This window comes from Brassica napus, chromosome C4 (genome assembly GCF_020379485.1).
Source record: "Brassica napus cultivar Da-Ae chromosome C4, Da-Ae, whole genome shotgun sequence".
Lineage (NCBI taxonomy): Eukaryota > Viridiplantae > Streptophyta > Magnoliopsida > Brassicales > Brassicaceae > Brassica > Brassica napus.
The window spans coordinates 12,497,599-12,518,855 of record NC_063447.1 but is presented as its reverse complement, the minus strand read 5'-3'; the positions used below and the strand labels follow the sequence as shown (position 1 = coordinate 12,518,855).

General features: G+C 32.1%; 2 protein-coding genes and 2 long non-coding RNA genes across 8 annotated transcripts; 2 read left to right on the top strand and 2 right to left on the bottom strand.

Moving 5' to 3' along the window:
- The first annotated feature begins 2,203 nt into the window (after positions 1 to 2,203).
- Positions 2,204 to 8,327, top strand: LOC106390934 (glutamate decarboxylase 2-like). The gene is made up of 6 exons (XM_013831489.3): positions 2,204 to 2,361; positions 2,559 to 2,763; positions 6,378 to 6,578; positions 6,907 to 7,375; positions 7,468 to 7,520; positions 7,764 to 8,327. Exons 1-6 carry the CDS (start codon positions 2,276 to 2,278, stop codon positions 8,232 to 8,234), a joined length of 1,485 nt encoding a protein of 494 aa, XP_013686943.1. The 5' UTR covers positions 2,204 to 2,275; the 3' UTR covers positions 8,235 to 8,327.
- An 899-nt stretch (positions 8,328 to 9,226) lies between these two features.
- LOC106391312 (probable xyloglucan galactosyltransferase GT12) lies at positions 9,227 to 14,811 on the top strand. 5 transcript variants are annotated; one of them, XM_048754145.1, is made up of 8 exons: positions 9,236 to 10,234; positions 10,337 to 10,466; positions 10,689 to 10,694; positions 10,781 to 10,929; positions 11,041 to 11,192; positions 11,276 to 11,343; positions 11,437 to 11,498; positions 11,604 to 14,811. In XM_048754145.1, exon 8 carries the CDS (start codon positions 12,446 to 12,448, stop codon positions 13,955 to 13,957), a length of 1,512 nt encoding a protein of 503 aa, XP_048610102.1. In that variant the 5' UTR covers positions 9,236 to 10,234; positions 10,337 to 10,466; positions 10,689 to 10,694; positions 10,781 to 10,929; positions 11,041 to 11,192; positions 11,276 to 11,343; positions 11,437 to 11,498; positions 11,604 to 12,445; the 3' UTR covers positions 13,958 to 14,811. The 5 variants fall into 5 exon arrangements, with proteins under 5 accessions (XP_048610105.1, XP_048610104.1, XP_048610102.1 ...); XM_048754148.1 differs by having other exon boundaries at positions 9,227 to 10,466; positions 11,041 to 11,196; positions 11,437 to 11,525; XM_048754147.1 differs by having other exon boundaries at positions 9,233 to 10,466; positions 11,437 to 11,525.
- A 355-nt stretch (positions 14,812 to 15,166) lies between these two features.
- Positions 15,167 to 17,032, bottom strand: LOC106394979. The gene is made up of 2 exons (XR_001279073.3): positions 15,720 to 17,032; positions 15,167 to 15,623 (listed from the first exon to the last, which is right to left on the bottom strand). It is a non-coding gene; the product is annotated as an uncharacterized LOC106394979 (long non-coding RNA).
- A 742-nt stretch (positions 17,033 to 17,774) lies between these two features.
- LOC125585317 lies at positions 17,775 to 20,554 on the bottom strand. Its single transcript, XR_007322230.1, has 2 exons — positions 18,175 to 20,554; positions 17,775 to 18,081 (listed from the first exon to the last, which is right to left on the bottom strand). It is a non-coding gene; the product is annotated as an uncharacterized LOC125585317 (long non-coding RNA).
- Positions 20,555 to 21,257: the final 703 nt, after the last annotated feature.

The window sequence follows — 21,257 nt, the reverse complement described above, 5'->3', positions numbered from 1 at the left end:
AACTACATAAATAATATTAATGATAAATATATATTATTAAACTACACATTTAAAATTTTTAAAAAATATTCAAAAGTATAATAAAAGTCATGCCCGCATGGCGGGCCGATCCTAGTATATATATATATATATTACTATGTTGATGAGATATGAGTTATCAATTTATTTAATATTTCAAAAGTAAATGTTACATAGATAATTTATTTTCATGGTGATATATTAATCACTAGTCATTACTTTAATATATAAATACAATTAATTTTTTTTTTAAAATATATAATATTTATACAAAATATGATATATAAGTTAATGTAAAAATTTAGATGTAATTGTTTTGTTTAAATTTTTAATTTATATATATATATATATATATCATATTTTCTTTTTATGGTAATATATAAGTTATTAGCTATTAATATATTTAAAATGTTTTGCCAAAATATATATTTATTTATAAAATTTATTTTTAATGATGTTATGATATTTATTAATAATTATTATATTTAAAAAGTTTTGTCAGAAATATAATTTTTATAAGAGAATTTTACATGTCACCATTATATCTTATGAAAACACAGTCATTTTTTATGAGAATGAATACGTGATAACACATATAAAGAAATTACTTGTAAATAATATTTTGTCTCTTTAGTTTCCTACTAAGTGGATTTTTTGTCTATATTTAGTAATTGATTATTGATGGAAAATACAAAAAGAGACTGGGCACGTGCCACTGTATGTCTTCACCTACGTCCACCACTGCATATGACTTGTCGCCTTCTCAGTTTTTGGGAGACACGTTTCTTGCTCAAACTCTTTCGTATGTTTTTTTTTTGAACTTAACTCTTTCGTATGTTTGAAACACATTTATGACTTAATGGTAATGCAACAATATGTGCACACAAAAAAAAAATGGTAATGCAACAATATAAATTGAACCTTTTTGTGTACTAAGTATAAATATAATTTGAACGGTATTAGCAATTATGAGTCTTTTACAGGGAATTTAATTACTGAACTAGATCTCGATCCGCGCAACTTCGCGGATTTTTGTTTATTTTTATATAAATATTTTGTTTTTAATTCTAAATTGGTATATATTATAATATATGTATCTAACAATTTTTAAAACATAATAAATTTACGGTATATTTTTTTCATTGAATAGATTGTTGTATCTTCTTCATATATATATTTTCGGATTATTGTTTCATTATTAAAATCGTAACTACATATATAAAGACTAGTAAAATATTGTTTTATTGTCATATTCAAAGATATTGTAACATTTCACAAATTTAGAAAGTTTTTAAAAAATTAACTTTTTCTCTTCATAGATTTATATTATCGAGTAAATAATTAAACATTTAGTTTTTGTTTGATTTTTAAAATAAATTATATTGTTTAAAATTTGTTTTCATAGGTTTAAAGTAGTAAAGATTAATCATTGTTAGATAATATGATTTTTGTTATTTTAAAAAAAATCTTTATAATTTTAAAAGTTAACATCGACAAATATTTAAATATTTAACATATAGGGGTAAAGTATTACAACATTAAATTATATCTATTTAATTTATACTATCTATAAATCCAATAGATCATCTATTCTTTAAATTTAATTATTGATAGCCCAATAAAAAATTTTGGTAGGTCCAAAATTTAAAAGATAAGATTAGATTTTAAATGTAACATGACTTTTAGAAATAGGTTTATTAGGTCCATTTTCAAAAAAAAATTATACATAAATCAAAGTTGTGACTTAAGTTTTAATATATAAGATGAAATCGTCTAATAGATATTTTGCATGTGAATACCTACTTGTCACTAAAAAAAGTTAAAAGTAACTTCGAACATATCAATTTAAACTAGGTTACAAAAAAAAATATATATATCAATTTAATAAATAAAAAACCAACAGGAGGGAAAAGAAGACACTAATTACAGTGCTGTTATTTTATTTTTTGTTAAAAAAAAGTTAAACTCGGATCTATTAAAGACACAGACCTAAACTCCGTGTAGGAGGTGCAGCCCACGACAGATCCTCTCCCGGGTTTTTATACAGACGTATCCGCAGCCGTGGTGAACAGAACAATATGATTTAGTTTCTGCAGCATGAGGATCGAATCCGAAATGTATTTACATCCAAGCCCGTCCATACTGCCACTGGACCATTCTACAGTGTTGTTATTGCAGAGTCAATATATATATACACGCTGTATCATTGTCTTCTGCGTACTTCTTTTCCTCCTCTCACTACCTAAAAGAAAGAAAGATGGTTCTAAGCCAAACGACCCCTGAAAGTAACGAACCTGTTAGCTCGACGTTTGGATCTCGCTATGCCCTAACTGCACTTCCCAAGTAATTTTTTTTTTCTTTTTGATGTCCGTGGGAAATCTCAGGCGCTAAGTCCAGACTAATCACCAAAAATTCCATTACAGAGGAAAAATCTTTTAATTCTTCTTACTGTTAATGAATTTTTTTAATGTTAACAAATTTACTCGTCAAATAATGATGGAATTAAGGTATGAAATTGGTTTTTTTTTTTTGCTTAAAAGGTACGAGATTGGTGAGAGTTCGATACCAAAGGATGCTGCGTATCAGATCATAAAAGATGAACTAATGCTTGACGGTAACCCGAGGCTGAACCTGGCCTCGTTTGTGACGACATGGATGGAGCCAGAGTGTGACAAACTCATTATGGACTCTATCAACAAGAACTATGTCGACATGGACGAGTACCCTGTCACTACCGAGCTCCAGGTCTCTCCATCTCTTTATATTCCTAATTACTTCATAATAACTGATGGTGCTGCCCAGTGGCGGATCCGACAAATCAGACGGGGCACAAATTTAAAATTATAATAAATAATATAAGAAGAATATTATTACTGTGAATATAAAACTATAAATTTTATTCGACTCATAAAATTATATTTATATCATGTATAATTTTCAAAAAAAATTAGTAATATTATTAATAATAGTAACATACTGTAAAGAAATTAATTTTTAAATATATAGAAATGTAGTATATATAATATTATGTCAATTTATACTATAAAATCTTCCTTATCATATCACAAAGAATTACATTCTTAAGTGTTAATAAAAAGTGAATATATTGTTTACTAGTATAATATTAGTTAAAAGGATCTAAATTTTGTTTTATATAAAAAAAAAGAAATCTGAAGATAGAAAATATAATGGAAAGAAGTAAAGAAAGAGTGGTTCAGAAAAAAATAAAGAAAGATAAATAAAAAATGAAATAAGTTTTTTAAAAGGAAAAAAGTAACAAAGATAAATATGAATATAAAATAGTCTCTGTTCATCGAACTCTTGACATTAGAATCGAACAGGGCACTTTTATCAACTGAACAGGGGGCACGGGCAATACACTGTTCATCCTCCTCTGGTGCTACCTAGATCTCGTTTTAGTTTTTAGTATTATATCAACAAAACTGAAATCACTCTAAATGATTAGGAAAGGTCACATTTATGCAATGGATTTTAACAAAATACTAGGTTGAGAAATATTGTAATATATATACATAAATTATAAGCAAAAAAGAAGTAGAAACGAGAATATATATATCATATATGTTAAAAAAAATAGACAAAAAGCCGAACCAGTTTAGATAATAAACTACGTTGTGCAGAATAAAATATTTACAAAAGGTTTGTAAATTAAACAATTTGAAAACAAATTATGGCAAATATATTTAATGATTTATTAACATAAAATTGAAAAAGATTTAATTTTAATCAATTCAGGTATAATATATATTTTAAAATTTTGAAAATTATAGTATAATTTAGTTTAAACAATTATATATATATATATATATAATCAGTATATATCAAATGAAGTTTTTTATTCATTTTGTTTTATAATCATTTGTATCTTTTGTAAAGATTTAAAATCCTGATCCTGAAATTTTTAATTTGGAATTTCTTACAAATTAAAAATAGAACATGTAAGAAAATTTTAAATTTTATTATATGATCAATGTGATTGTTAAATTTATTTAAACAGTATGAAATTAAATAAAAATAATAGATGACACACAAATTATTATAAAAAATTATTATGTAATATCATTAATTATCATATTTATATATTTAAATTAGATTAAGTAATTTTATAATTTTTATAAGAAGTTTATTTTTGTAGAATACTAATTAGTTTGATAGTTAATTTAATGATAGTATATGTTCATATTTTGGACCAAATAATGAATTCATGTATTGTAATTATTTGAGCAACTTGAACTTATTTTTTTTTATAATGATTCTAGTGATAACACATCATCATAGCACATTTGTTATAATATTTGTCAAATAATATAATATTCATGAGTTTGATTTTTTTTTGAAACACTTTTTCGGAAGCACCTGAGTTTGATTTAGTTTATTTTTTGCAAACAAATATCAAAAAAGTAGTTTTGTGGAAATGTTGTTTTCACCCTTCATTGCTGACATATTAAGGTTCTCAGAACATTTCGTATCTAGGTGCTGTGAATATCTATAACAACAAAAGTAAGAAAAAGAAGAGTTTTTTCAGTTTTTTTTTTTAAAAAGAGCTTTTTCTCAGGTAATGTTTTCAAATGAGATCTATTATCATATGTTTGTGTATAAAATAAATGATCTGATTTTATTTAAACATTTAATATAAAGAAAATAATTAAATTATGATGAAAAGTTAATATTATTGTGATTTGAATTTCTATTTAGGGCAACCTCATCAGTTAAAATTTAAAACCATGTTGAGCTTCTCAACAATTTAAATAATAAAACTTTTATAAAACTGACCAATGACTGAAACACAAGTGGTCTTAAAATATCTAGGCGGTTTCTTAAACTGACCAATGACTAAAACCCTCATTTCTCTTCTTGTTTTTCATTATTTGAATGAGAAAGAAAGTATTTCTTAGCTATGCGTTGGAGGTGGCTTTAGAAAAATTCTACCAATTCTGCCAATGTGAACATTTCGACCAAGCTTCTTAGAAATTTATTTTAATATTTTTAAAATAGTGACTTTTAAGTAATTGACATGACGATTTTTCTCTTTATCCTTTTGGCATCATTACACATGGACATTTGGGTTTCGAATTTAGTTTTCTATCCTCATTGGCTTTATCTTAGAATGGACTTGAGTTTGGTTAACAAGTTTCATTTTTGAATGTAATTTGTAATGCATTCCAAAATTTAATTTTGCAATACTTATTTCAGATTTAGTTTATTTTGGTTCATATTCAAATATTTTAATATTTTAGACATCAAAAATATAAAAATAAATATTTAAGATAGCTATTTAAGTTTCAAATAATTATTTGGAACTTTGACTTTAAGTTTTTTAAACTTTTGGATTTACCGAGTTTTTAGCTATATAATTTTCTTAACATAAATAACCGCGCTGACTTATGTCAAGAGTGTTTTTATCAATATTAGAGACCCGTTTGATTTGAAATTTTGGAAAAATCACCCTCAGTTTATCAGTTCATTTATTTGAAATGGATTAATCAAATAAATATCGTATTATTTGTAACATACAAATCTTCGAGAATCCAAAGATGGGGTTTATGGTTTAACGTTTAGGTTGAAAGATGTGACATGCATAACATATATTTTGTATAACTAGGTATACATTAATTTAGTTTACATGATTAGCCATGTGGTGGTCAATATTTTATATATTCAGCAATATTTTTTTAAAAAAGTTTATAATAATATATTTGACAAAAGAAAAAAAAAATATTTGTCAGAGACAAAAGAAACAGTACATTTTTAAAAGCTGAAATACAAGATTTAAAAAAAAAACTAAGACCGATAAAATGAAATAATTTTAGAAAGAGGGTTGTGATGAAACCTAGGAGGAGCCTACAATACCATTAAAATCTCGTGATGGCTAGGTCAATAGTCACATTGATTATCTTATGTGAAAATTAGATATTTCACTATAAAGTTGTATTCAGTTTGTTCTTAAAATGAATCGGTTATGACAATACCATGTCCGTAGAATGAATGCAATACGTTCTTGGTAAAAGATCATAGGATTTTGATGGTATGGATAATAAGATCGTATGATATTCTATCTTGAATAATATGTTTCTTATTGTTTTCTATCATATAAATTATATATATATAAGTATATATATCCAACTAATAATACTGTAGCTTACATTAGTGTACAAAAGTAGTTTATATTTCATTTCTCATATGTTGATCATGAATTCGATCCATTGGACATATACCAATCATATGATTACGTCTCCTAACGAATGGTGAAGGGTTACAAACATGTGCTCTTTTCTGTCTTTTTTTTTTTGCAAAAACTTGTGCTCGTAATCATCATTTTTAATTGATTGGAAAATCAGAACCGATGTGTAAATATGATAGCTCGACTGTTCAATGCTCCTCTTGGAGACACTGAGACCGCCATGGGAGTAGGAACGGTTGGATCTTCAGAAGCCATCATGTTAGCCGGATTGGCCTTCAAAAGGAACTGGCAGAACAAACGCAAGGCTGAGGGTAAAACCTATGATAAACCCAACATTGTCACCGGAGCCAATGTTCAAGTATAACATCTTTATCTCACTATTTCATAACATTTTAACAAATAAAATGGTGAGAAGCGTAATAATTAGCAAATATAGATGGAGTTAACATAAAGTTCATTTGTCTAAAACAATATTCTAGAATCTGTTGTATTACTGCGATTGTTATTTTCAGAAACCAGTTTTCAAAACCATTTGTTCACATAGGTGTTAATACATTCTCGTTTAATCCATTTCTGTTGAAGAGTTTAGTTTCGATACATATGTATTTCTCCAGTATTATTACAGATTTTGGTTTTTAAAAAGTACATTTAGTATAATTACTTCAAAACACAAATAATACTTACAGGTGTGCTGGGAGAAATTCGCTAGGTACTTCGAGGTGGAGCTAAAAGAAATCAAGCTTAGTGAAGGTTACTACGTGATGGATCCAGAGAAAGCCGTAGAAATGGTAGACGAGAACACAATATGTGTTGCTGCCATACTTGGGTCAACACTCACCGGTGAGTTCGAAGACGTCAAGCGCCTTAATCACTTGCTGGTCAAGAAAAATGATGCGACTGGCTGGAATACTCCAATCCACGTTGACGCAGCAAGTGGAGGCTTCATAGCTCCGTTTATTTACCCTGAGTTGGAATGGGACTTTAGGCTTCCTTTAGTGAAGAGTATCAATGTGAGTGGTCATAAATATGGGCTGGTCTATGCTGGTATTGGCTGGGTCGTGTGGAGGACACAACATGATTTGCCTGATGAGCTCATCTTTCATATTAACTATCTTGGGGCCGATCAGCCCACTTTTACTCTCAATTTCTCCAAGGGTATTTATCTTTCAGTTTCTTGCTCCGTACTCTGAACATATGATGTTTTTTGGTATTAATGTAATGTGATGAAATTTTTTGATTGTTTGTAGGATCGAGCCAAATTATTGCTCAGTACTATCAGCTCATACGTCTTGGCTTCGAGGTGAGTGTATTGACTCAAAAATATGTTTATGTAAGTTCTTGTGTCAATGTCACAGCTAGCATGTAATACGTCTAGTCCAAATTTGCCGATTATATGAATATATTCGAAATGTAAATGGAGGTACGGTTAGAAAGAAAAAACAAGAATATAAGGTCAATTTTCTTTTATGATTGTCGTCAATCTTTGTTACACACATATTAGTGTGAGGCACTTATATAGGCGGTGTGTTTCATTTGAATATAGGGCTACAAGAATGTGATGCAGAACTGCAGAGAGAACATGTTGGTTCTCAAAGAAGGGATAGAGAAAACAGAGCGTTTCAACATTGTCTCAAAGGACGTAGGAGTGCCACTCGTAGCTTTCTCTCTCAAGGGTCAGAGTTTCCACAGCGAGTTCGAGATCTCTGAGATGCTACGCCGTTTCGGCTGGATTGTTCCCGCTTACACTATGCCTGCGGATGCGCAGCACATCACGGTTTTGCGTGTTGTCATTAGGGAAGATTTCTCAAGAACACTTGCAGAAAGACTTGTGGCTGATATTTTGAAGGTGCTTCATGAGCTTGATACCTTGCCTTCCAAAATATCAAGGAAGATGGGAGCTGAGGATTTTGGCAATGTGAAAGGGAAGAAGGTGAAGAGGGAGAAGCTGATGGAAGTTATTGTTGGATGGAGGAAGTTTGTGAAGGATAGGAAGAAGATGAACGGTGTGTGTTAATGTGAAGTGTTGTGTTTGTGAATGAAAGGACATGGGGTTTGATGAAAGAGTTGTGTTGTGTTTGAGGCAATAATAAATTGTGAATTATATTAAGTTGGGCATATAAACCGACACCATAACTGAACCTAAAAACCAAATTCAAAATCAAAACGAAAACTGAATATATACTCAAATATCTAAAATACAGTTTATATAACTTACAAATATTCATTATTTAGTTTTAAAATTATCAAATATTTTTAAAAGTGCTACTCATTAACCGAACAACCAAAAAACCAAATTTTCTAAATGTTTTTAATCCAAAATATTTAAATTTATACACGTTACCAATACTTAATCTGAAAAACTGAATAAATTTGATTTTATGTCTGATTATCTTAAATTAACCAAATCGGATCGAATTGGATCCAAATTTTTTTTGGATATTAGCTTGTTTCTAACATTTTTATTCGAACCAAACAAAAACTGAGATAACCAAAACCAAATTAGTTAAAAAATAACCAGAATTGAACATGAATCGAAATGAAAATTAAACGCCCAAACCTAGCCTAGATTATATGATGAGGTTGAAACTCATATTGAGCCTTTTTGATGTACGCAATATGATGCAGACAATTCATTTTATATGTCTAACTAGATTTTGATTCACTCTTTTAAAGTGAATGTTTTGTTTCCTGTTAAAATTTTATTTAAAAGAGAATTTTTTTTGTAAAATGTAAGATTGTTTATAATTGCAAAATATTCAGAAATATTTATGGTTGTTTATAATACATTTATAATTGTTTTAAGAAAATTATGGAGTGGAAGGCCCTGATCAAGGTGACGGAGCTGCAATATTTCCATGGTTTAGTCAACTATTATCGTCAGTTCATCAAGTTATATTCAAAGAAGGCAACACTGATTTTTAAATTAGATTTTGAGACAGTACTCACACACTAGACAAATGTTAGGTCCTAGTTATGTCTTTGTATTGATTATTTATGTTGTGGTACTGTTTGAAAGGTTTAACATCATTCACTGAAGTGATTTTCATACTAGAAGACATGAATGTTTTAATTTTTTTTAGGATCACCGTGAAGAATGAAAATGATAGATATGATTTTATCTATAATTCCGTCATAGGCGAAAAATTTTACAGGTGCAGAATATATTCTTAGGAATATAGTCTTTATATTTCCAGTACTCACTCCTCCTTCCTCCACGTCGACTGCCACCTAGATAAGTCATTTTTTCTACACGCGACACGTGTCTGAAGCGCTGCATTTCATTAAGGGTCTAACTGGTGACCAAAGAATAAAAGAGAATAATGCATTCCTTATTATTTCTTTTTTTATTTTACCATTTACATGAAATAATTTTTCCTTTCCATTCCTTCTCTTTCCTTTTATTCTAGAGGAATATAGAACAAATTTGTTCATTCCCAAAATTGATAAGGAATAATTTTCCTTTTTATTCCTATAATTTTTTCCTCTTCATTTTTTTCCTATTCATTCATAATGTTCCTATAATGGTACCGTGATGGGTTTTTCATGTTTGATGTGTGTTGGGTTCTGAGAAAGGAGGCTGCATCCGGCCCAGAAGAGAGGTGCTTCGCGTTGTAACCCTAATTGCTAGATCGAGACTGCGTATCGACTTTCCTTTCTTACGGCTGCGACGCCTGAGTTTCTTTCCCTGGCTGGCCGGAGCTGTAACTCTGTCTTTATTGCAATAAAATCCATCGCCCAACAAACACAAAGAGTCGCCCAACAAATGCCCTTTTGTCTTCATCACCTACACGATGTATTAGGGTTCATGTTCTTTCTGCGACTAACATTGTTTTCCTTCGTTTTTCGAACCAACTATGGAGTTTCAAGATGTTCAACTCACGTGAAAAATAGCTTTGTGAATCTTCAGTGGCGACTTTATACCTTCTCCTCTAATCAACGAAACGTTACGAGTTATTGATTCATCAGCTTCGAGCACGATCTGTCATTGAATGCAGCTTACCCTTCTGCAAGGCGGTGCCTTCTTGAACATCATCCTCTCAACTGTAGAAAACAGTAAAGAAAAATTTTCTCTTTAAAATGGCAAATTCATCAATCTTCTTTCTGATTTGAAGTCAGGCCGATGTTCTTCCATTGTGGAGGAGATGAAATTCCTCAGATTCTGAAAGCCATAAACGTGGGGAGCTGATGGGCTGGGTATGCTCTTACTGGATTCAAGGGTGATTATGTTCTTAAACTCATGTTCATGGTAAGATTAAACTATTTCGGTGTGTAATCTCAACATTATCAAGCTTTTGAATTTTAGATCTTTATTAAGGTGATTTTGCTTTTAAAGTCATGTTCTTAAAACTAAACTCATGTTCATAGTGGTCGTTACTGATTATCTTATGAATGATAAATTTATAAGCCGTTTGTTGATTTTGCTTCCCTTCTTAATGTGTTTCACGCGACCCTTATGCCGGCCACTAAGAACTCAGTGAGTTTTTTTTCTTACTGCAAACTTATTTACTTTTCATTCACTTCATACTCATCTCTGAAAGATTCTTCCGCTTGGTTTTACAGAAATGGATTCCGACGAAGTCGATTCAATCCAACTCCAAACGCTCCATCCTTATCATCCTGGAAAGATATTGAGCATCAAAGAAGCTTTTGTAACATTAACCATTTATTTGGAACCGAAGGTTCACTATTTAACAGAGAAATCCATCGAGGTGTTGTCTATGTCTAAGCAGGATTTCGTGCCATTATGTTTCCATCTTTATTCATTCGACTGCTTTTCTTTGCCATTACATTAAAACATTACGAATGTTTATTTTTTGTAGGTACTCAGAACACATACAACCCCATACACGAGCCAAATTATGACCATAGCGAAACCACACTTGGAGAAAGTACAAGTTGTCTTAGAGCCATATACCAAAAACGTAAGGCATGGCTTTAAAAAGTTGGTTGAGTCCACCAAAGTCTACCATCGGTAGGTCCGTATAGACCATGTTTCCTGTTAGTTTTTTGAATTCAATATTAGAGTTTAGTAATTTCACTCTGTTGAAAACCAAGGCTCAAGAAATGTTGAAGAACAATGAGATTACCAAACCGGTTGCAAAATGGATTTAGCTTGGGTTGGGGTACGTCCGTACGTGTTGTCTACCATTTGCAAATGCATTACATAATCTTCTCAAACTCTTTAACTTTCTAAACAATTTTTGTACTTCCAACAGGCCACAGCTTTGATTGGTTCCCCTCTCATATTCATCATCAAATTGCTTTCTGCAGTCTCCAAGTAAGCTATGAACATCTTTCAAGAATAGTATGTTACTTTTACTTTGAAAAATTTCAATCCTTTGTATCAGAAAGTAGTTACTAATTTGCATCTTTTGTTTTCAAGTCAAATAGTCCTAAGGGGAAGAAGAGATACAGCCATAAACAAGAACCAAGCATTGGATATCGACGAGGCAAACCTGCCTCTATCACCATCAATCATCTGCCACCTCGAATCAGTTTAGGACTTTACTAGGATTCTGGAGTTAAGTTTTTGGTTAGACCATTTTTTTTTGTTTGCTTGCTATGTGATACTTGATGTAATCTTTGCCTGCTCCTACTTACGAATTATATGATTCCAGTCACTGTGATGTGTTTGCCTGAGAGTTTAAACACGTCCTGTCTATTTTTATAGCAATGTGATACTTGAGAAGAAAGCGTTCTATGTTTTATGTTACTAAAGTGGTCTAGAAGCTTTGTGATACTTGAGAAGAAAGCGTTCTATAGTATTTATAGTATAAAATCTTCCTTTGAAGAATAGAATTTTCTCACAATCAACATGATAGAAATAAATCGTTCACAAAATGCATACTTTCTGTAATGTCTTTCTACTAGTATAAAATCTTCATTCAAATAACAAAGGATTTAATTCAATATAATTAATTACTTTCTGGTATTTTTCCAATTATTATTTTATGTACAATAAAAGTTGGAAATTAGTTTTTGACAAATGCAAATCATCTAGGCGTGTCAATGATGGAAACTTCTTAAAAAGGAGATGTATTTGAATAGAATCAATTGAATTCAATTAATTGTAAATGGTAAAGAATCTCTATTATATAATATCCATGGAAATGTAACTAAGACCATTAAAAACAAAGAAACTGTTAAATTTCTGATATCAAACACCCTTTAAGCTCTTATTTCATAAAACAATACCAACTTTTACACACGAGTAAAAGACAATAGATGATGAAACCAGTTCCAAGGCTTCGGCTGTTCATCTCAGTTACTTTTGTGTTATGTCTGTTCGTTGTGTTTCAAATCCATAAATCAGATTTGTTCGGAAAAAATCTCCAAATCACTCATCAAGTTAACAACTTCTTCATATCCATCGCTTCTTCTTCACACCATCAAACCCAAAACCTCACCAAATATTCCAACGAGAGTGATGGAAACAGAGCAAAACAGCCCGAGTCACAAGCAACAGATACTTGTGCCGGAAGGTACATATATATGCACGATCTTCCAAGCATATACAACGACGACATCATCAAAGACTGTCGACCACTCATCAAATGGTTTGATATGTGTCCCTTCATGGTCAACTCCGGTCTCGGTCCCCAGGTTTTAGAGCACGCTAACAAGACAGCTCAAGTCTTAACCACCGAAACCGGTTCTTGGTACTCAACAAACCAGTTTTTGCTATCGGTTATCTTCCGTGAGAGGATGAAACACTACGAGTGTTTGACGAACGATTCATCTCTAGCCTCAGCGATCTACATCCCATACTACCCGGGATTCGACGTGAGCCGTCACCTCTGGGGATACAATACAACAGTTAGAGACGCACTGGCGACAAAGCTGTCTCGGTGGCTTAGAGAGAGACCCGAGTGGAGGAAAATGCACGGTCGAGACCACTTTTTTGTAGCCGGACGGATCGGTTGGGACTTCAGGAGATGTCCGGAAGATTCAGAGTGGGGAAGCAACCTGATGTGCCTGCCAGAATTTTCTAACACGACGATGCTATCTATCGAAACCACTGCTTGGACCAACGAGTTTGCGGTTCCTTATCCGACTTACTTCCATCCAAAGAGCTTAACCGAGGTTCGGATGTGGCAGAAGAAAGTCAAGAGTGTGAAGAGGAGACACTTGTTTTGTTTCGTTGGAGCACCAAGGCCGACCCTAGATGGATCCATCAGGGGAGAGATTATAAACCAGTGCCTTGCATCTCACGGTAAATGCAAGTTTCTTAACTGTAATGAACCAGGTAACGATTGTGATAATCCGGTTAAGATAATGGATGTGTTTCAACGTTCGGTTTTCTGTTTACAACCTCCTGGGGATTCATATACTCGAAGATCGATATTTGATTCGATTTTGGCCGGTTGTATACCGGTTTTCTTCCATCCCGGTTCGGGTTATAAGCAGTATATGTGGTATTTTCCTAAGGATTATACCAGGTTTTCGGTTTACATACCGGAGAATGAAATGAAGAATGGAACGGTGAGTCTCAGGGATTTGTTGGGTAGGATTGATAAGGAGAGTGTTTTGAGGATGAGGAACGAGGTTGTGAAGATTATACCGAGGATAGTATACAGTAAACCGGGATTGGTTGGACCAGAGAAGATTGATGATGCCTTTGACATTGCAGTTGATAGGGTTATTGAGAGGGTAGCAATGGTTAAGAGGATGATGGGAGAAGGAAAAGATCTTCAGAGTGAGTATTCGCAAACAAGGGATTTGAAGAAACTTGAGTGATAATCACATTAAAGATTTTAAAATTATTATTATTATTTTGTGATACTTGTTTTATTATTGAGAGATTTGCATAGAAAATATACAATAATAATAAAATTTGCAAGAATGGAAAAACATGTGGAGCCCAATAACAGTAGATGCAAAAAGACACTGCTAACCCTATCACTTGTATACTTCTCCCTCTCTCTTTTTTTTTTAATTGTAACAAAATTATATTAATCTTTCCCTGATAAAAGGACGTCGGAGAAAATATACGGTATCGGAAAAACGTCGGAATCCTAAACGAACGGATTCAGCAAGAACGAACAAGCATAAACACAACAAAATCTAGACCAAGATATAAAGAGAGGAGATTGTAACGAGGGAAAGAAGACATATGAGTTGGCCCAGCCCCGACGAACACGAAGGGGTATTGGATCCGATGGCCTCGCAAATTCACGGCAGCCGGTGTGTTCAAAACCGTACATCGATCCATCCACGATTAGTCTTCACCAAAAGAGTCATCCCCGTAGTTGTTCTGCGGCCTCGACCGCTGGAATCTACAAGAGACCCGACTCTCAAACTTTTTCCACCAAGTTCAGCTGCTGCCTCGCCGTCACACGCATACTACAGCACCACACACAAACCCTAAAATATACCGGCCAATAAGAGCTTCAACATCTAAGAGGGAGATGTCCCGAAGAACCGACATCCCCAAAACAAGCTCGTCGACACCAGGATCTTCACAGCGACGGCGCAACAAAAAGACTGTAGTGCCGATAACTAACTAGCAAAACTCCGCAAAGATAATATAATAATTAGCCATCTAACATGAGTTATTAAAATTTATGTATTTGTTTGTTTAGCTGGCTAATATTCGTTAACATTAATTAGTTTTTTTAGCCGGCTAACATTCGTTAACATTAATTAGTTTAGCCGGCTAACAAATATATTTTTACGTATTTGCATCAAATCTTTACGGACAGTATATTTGTTAGTTTAGCCGGCTAACAGATATATGTTTACGTATTCATTTTCTTTGCTTTTAGTTTGGGTAGGGTTGGCGTAAGTACAAATTATATGGTTGATATATAAGTTAGCATGGTTATAATGTGACTCATTTATATCTTCCATAAATTAGCATGGATACATGGTCGGTTAAACATAAAATTTAACTCTATAACCAACCACAACACATATGATAAAATTTGTGTACGGCTAAACACAAAATTAACTTTACCAAATCTCAACACATATGATTAAAAAGATTTTTAGCCGGATATAACACTGTAAGCATAGTTAATTAATTTCAAATTTATGCTTTACAACCGATAGCACCTGAGACGAATATCTTTAGATAAAAACGGCTAAACTAAAACTTGTTATTGATATAAATTTCGGCATGGTCCTCTTCGAAGTATCCGTAAGATCTTTGCTGGAAACTAAAATGCCACTAGTACAGTAATAGACATGAAAACAGAACGTACATGAGCTTATTAATATTGCTTGGCCGTATAATGTTTATCTTAACCGGTCACTATAACACGTATCCGGCCACATAGATAAGTAAATAAACACATACCTTCGCTGAAACTGGTCTGGCCCTCTCTGCAGTATTTATAGAGATCTTTGCTGGAAACTGGAACTTCGCAAGCCTTTGGACCCTCCCATTATAGACCCTTTCGACCTAAAGCAACAAAAGACATAAACTTTAAGCAGACCATATACACACATGCAATAAAGCTTTGAGTTGAAACTAAAAGCAATCAATTTTGAAGCCAACCTTGATGTAGGCGAGATTATTACGGATCTGGGATACGGAGTTGGTGAGAGAGAGTCATGTCTAGCGAATGAGAATCCTCATGCAACCTTTACCATCAGACTTAGAATCCGACGGTCCACCTATGATTTCGATGCGAAGCAAATGGTCGGAGAAGTTCCTGATGTAGAATTCAGAACCGAAATCACCATTTGGAGATGAACCATGGCGAGAAAAAATTGAATCCTCTGTGTGTTGGGGTCAAATATATATGAACCTATCATCTTCCTTTTCCGACCGATTAGAGGACCCGTCAGAACGTCGGTTGCAGAAATATCAAGGAGGTGAGAACTCAAAGAGATTGTAAGAAAATGGAAACGTGCTACGGAAAAACCAAAGGGATTGATAGAGATGAGATAGATATTTCTGCCATTAGAGTTTATCGATTGTAGTGATAAAGCATCGTCTCTCTCATCACGCGTAATCATAAAAGAGAATATAAGGTTTTGGCAAATATTACATATTAGGCTTCGATATAGTATGATAGGGATAGTAACGCCATTAAAAAAAACACGTCACTCCAAAAGCCAAAAATCCATCCTTGCAAATATGCAGGTTATGTTTGGATACACATGCTAATTCTCTTTATTATTTGTAAGAAACGTTAGTGAAAAATCATATGTGACATGTTGGAAGAAGATAACAAGTTTGCTTACTACTTTGTTGTGAATTTGTTTTAGTACTCATTAATTATTTTACTACAAACTTTAACTACGCAAATTTATTTTAACAATAGCTCTACCATTTTACATGGATTTACGTAGTTCTGGGCATTCGGGTTCGGTTTGAGTGCTTCGGGTTTTCGGGTTTTCGGATGGAGAGGTACATAACACGTTCGGGTTATTTTATCGTTTGGGTTATTTTATACTTCGGATCGGATTCGGGTTTTTAAAGTTCGGGTTCGGGTTATTTCGGATATAACCGAACTGTGTAACAAATTAAAAAAAAATCTATGTATCCTTGATTTGACTTTGTGAGACCAGAAACAATATTGTTGAAGTTAGAAGATTGAACAACTTAATTTAAAATTTATGATCTTTCTGATTTGTTATTACGTTGAGGAACACGAGTCTGTATTCTTTTTCTTTGTGTAATTTCTATTTGTATTATCTTGAATAGAAAATGGTAAAGAATCCATCTACTCATAAATCAAAATCAAAGAGACATCAAAATCAAACAGAAATCAAACCTGAATAATCATGAATGTTTGAGCTCATGCATGTGTAAAGAGCAAAGAGAAAACAAACCGCAAATCCTACTTGTAATCAAACATAAGTCAAAATCGCAAAGTATAGTGATTCATACATGTAATCGGTCATAAAATGAATTTAAGTATGTACTGAACATATACGTTGAAGAAGGAGAAGACGGAAAGATGAATGAGAATGTAAGATGTAAGCTTCGGGATATATATATATATATATATATATATATATATATATATATATATTCGGGTACTTCGGATAATTGGTTTGGGTATCGGATATAATCAATCGGGTACGAATATCCGGACTGGTTGAATCCTAAACCCGTTCGGATTTCTTTTAAATTCGGTTCGGTTTTCGATTCGGGTTTGGATTCGGGTTTCGGTTAATATGCCCACGCCTAGATTTACGTATTTCCATTTTTATTGAAATATTTTATAAAGATTTATGTTTAAGAGTTTTACTTTCAAGGACAGCGTCAGGTTCTAGCTAACCACAAGGAGCTAATCCGAATAATCCAGTATCCAGACTATATAGATTCTTGATGATGGTGATGATGACTAAGACAAATTATAAATGATGATCCAGTATCCAATACTGTTTTCTCTTCTTGTAGATCAGTAGATGGATACATTATGCTTCTCACATAGCCTCAGTGTCTCCTGTTCTTTTGCATCTTCTCAGGTCGACACGTTGTGGAGGCCAAAAGTCAGATTATTTTTTTTTTTGAACAAAAAAAAAAAGTCAGATTATTTATTTCGTTAGAGGGACTACATATTAGACGTGTACATAGGATGACTAGAGGCTTACGATAGATATAAATCATGTCTTTTAGCATAAGTATGCGAATAATCTCATGTAAACTCTTATTCACCAGAAAAAAAAGAAAACATGGAATGTGGAAATCATAGATAAGATGGTGAAAAACCGAAGAAGAGGTCGTGTGGATGTGATGGGATCTTTTTGAGTGAGAGCCTGAAATCATTTAAAAGTAAATCAGTGAACATATATTAATAATAGAAATCCGCTTATATATTTCATAGTATAAGTTGACATACCTTGAAGTAGTGAGATAACAATCATCAAGATGATATCTAGCTTTCATCTGTTTATGTTGATCGCTACAACATTGAGTACCATATAAATGTGAATAATTAGATAAGTAATCACTGAAAATGTATGGTATTAGGTTTTAGATTTGGAATTTTACTTACTTTCATGGGAACGGAGATAGTTGAAGATCTCCTTGTAGACTATGTTCTTCATTTTTTGTGGATGCTGATCTTTGGCTTTAATGAATTTTAGTCCTGATTTGCTTGTTACACGTGAGAGGGCCACATAGAGTTACTCATGTGCGAAGACTGGTTTAGGCAGATATAAGAGAACCTCCTTTAAACTTTGTCTTTGACTTTTGTTGATTGTCATTGCGTAACACAATCTGATAGGGAATTGTCTACGACGTAAAGTGAACGGTAACTTTGTTCCATCATGCAGGAGAACAATCCTTGGGATCAAGACTTCGTGTCCAACGTGTGAGCCAGTGATTATATCTGCCTTAAGCACTCGCTCGCCTACGTAGGTTAGAATCATACGGGTACCATTGCATAATCCTTTTTTTATTTATGTTTTGCAGAATCATAACTGGGGCCCCAACTTTGAGAGTGAGATTATGAGAAGGCAATCCTGAGAATTCCAAAGAGTTGAGATACTCAGTCGCGTATAATGCATCATTTTGATCAGATTGAGTATCCAAAATCTCAAAGCTATCGCAGCTGAAGTAATCTCTTGACTCTCCGTCAGTGTTGGAGATTGTGTATGCATTGATTTCATCAACTGTTTCATTCCGGGGAGTGAGAATAGCTCTATCGGTGCAGGAGTTTTGAGAGACCTTTATGTTGCTTTATGTTTCAAATAAATATGTTAAATTGATAAGGTTTCCACCATGCTATGTATGTCTAAATAGTACAGATCTAAAATGCAGATTGTGATAATATAATTTTTTCAGCACAAATCTATTGATTTGTTTTTAAAAAAAAAAAAATAGAGAATGCAAATTATATTTTTTCAATAATTAATATATAAAGAAAGTGCATAAATCTTAAATCTTAAAGACACGATTATGTCTTTTTAATTTATTCTCTATATATTTAAATTGCTTAAGAAAGTTCGAAAGACAGAAGTTGAGTTTTAGATTTTATAGAGAAGTAGAGACTTAAAAAAAAAACAATGATAAAATTGTTTAAAATGCAAATAAATCTAGGTATCAAGCTGTATGGGAAAGAAAATAATAATCCGAATGATGCATGAATTAAAGTCACTCTTTGTTGCATGCTTATGCATGATCTCTTATTCGCCCTTTGAAATGCTTTATGTAATCAATTGATTTGTTGAAGTAGAAATTTGTTGATGGTGATGAACTGGGTAGTAGTTTGCCTGGAAAATATTGGATATTATTGTTCCATTGATAAAAAAACATAATTAGATCTGTATTATGTTTTGATGTGTTTAAAAAAATTATTTACCTTGGAAAAGTTTAGGAATTATGCTTGTGATGATGACAACTTTAAATTTCCTATTCTTCTTGCTTTTTATGATGCTAAAATCTGCCGCTTGCTTGTCGCACAGTATGAGTTTAACAATTGTCGATCTGAGATAGAGGTGTATGTATGAAGAGAATTATGATTTCGTTTTACCTATTGTGTTAGACTTACATGTTCAGCCGTAGACCAATCGTGGTATCAGTATTGAATTCTGGGTGGTACAGATTTATTTTTTGTATTATGAGTATCTGCCCGACGACATCTGCACATTGATTCTGAGTTAGAATAAACATCCATGTTTGTTTAATTGATATTGGACTGACTTACTTACCTGGTAAGTAGGTGGGTGTAGTGGCTAAGCGCAATAGATTTTTGTAATTCTGAGGAGAGAAATTGTGAACTGGAAATATTGGACCGATGTCTGTAACTTTCGATGTTATTGTCTTTTGATCGATCTGAATGTAATACGACAGTTGGGTGAGTTTTCGATGTCGTGAATTATGTTTTCCTGAAAATTCATATATATCTCCCCCGGTTAAATTTTTTGGGTCATTTGGCTGAATGTTTCCGGTGAGCTGACCTTCTAATAGTTGTCCCTGAATGTGAACAAATTTTGTTGTGCCGAACCAATTAAGTAAATAGTGAGTATTTTAAACCAAATATGTTGGATTGGAAAATACATATATATGTATGTATATGTTAAAGTTTTAATAAAAGGCTTATGTGGTGGTCGTAGCACATGAAGCCGATGTAAATTTGAGTATTATATGTTTGGTATTTTCTGATGTCCCAAACACTTCTTATACAAACCGTGATAGGGCGCACCGAAATCTCTTCCTGAAGTTGGTGGATTCTTTGAGGAATGTGTTGCATGTGAGATATCACTGTAAAACATGCGATTTTAAGCAAGGGCATACATTTACCAGTATTACAAAGTTATAATATATTTAAATTAATATTCCGTTAATTATTAAATATTTCATAAAAATAAAAATAATTTATTCTAATGTTGTTTGAATTGATAATATATGTACATACTTTTTTTGTAAAATTATTAGGTTCGCGAGTGCAACCAAAACAATATCATTCATACAAAGAAGAAGAAATTCATACGAAATTACAGTTGTCTTCCTACAAAACTTCTAATAGTATAGTTAGCTAACTTCTTAATACAAATTTTATATCATTGACTATATAGATAGATATTCTTACATTGCTTACCACGTTCTTATCTGAAATACATAACTTCCTGCAAAATTGTAATTGCTATTGGAATTACACAGGAATGTCCAATACGATATAATTGAGTTGTATTTTGTAATATGAATATTATAATTAATATATTTTTGGCGTCTTCTAATATGTAATTAAAATTGTATTACTTTTTGGTCTACAAATTGTATTAAATAAGTAAAATATTTTTTTTATTTTTTTGAAAATGTTTAATTTAAATAAATTAGCACTCATCATTAAAATTGGTTATAATTTGTAAACTATATAATATTCTATACAAAAATAAATTTATTAACATAGGCTAAACTCTTATATCTATAACTATATATTATCTAAAAGTAAATTTATTCGTAAACTATATAATATCTTTTCTAATCACCAGATCGAATGGATTGCGTAAAATTGTTTTAAAACTATCAACAATATATTGTTTAAAAATGTTTATATACAAAATATAATAGTATATAATAAACTTTAGTTCATATACTATTTAAAAACATGTTATTAGAAAACTTTGAAATTTT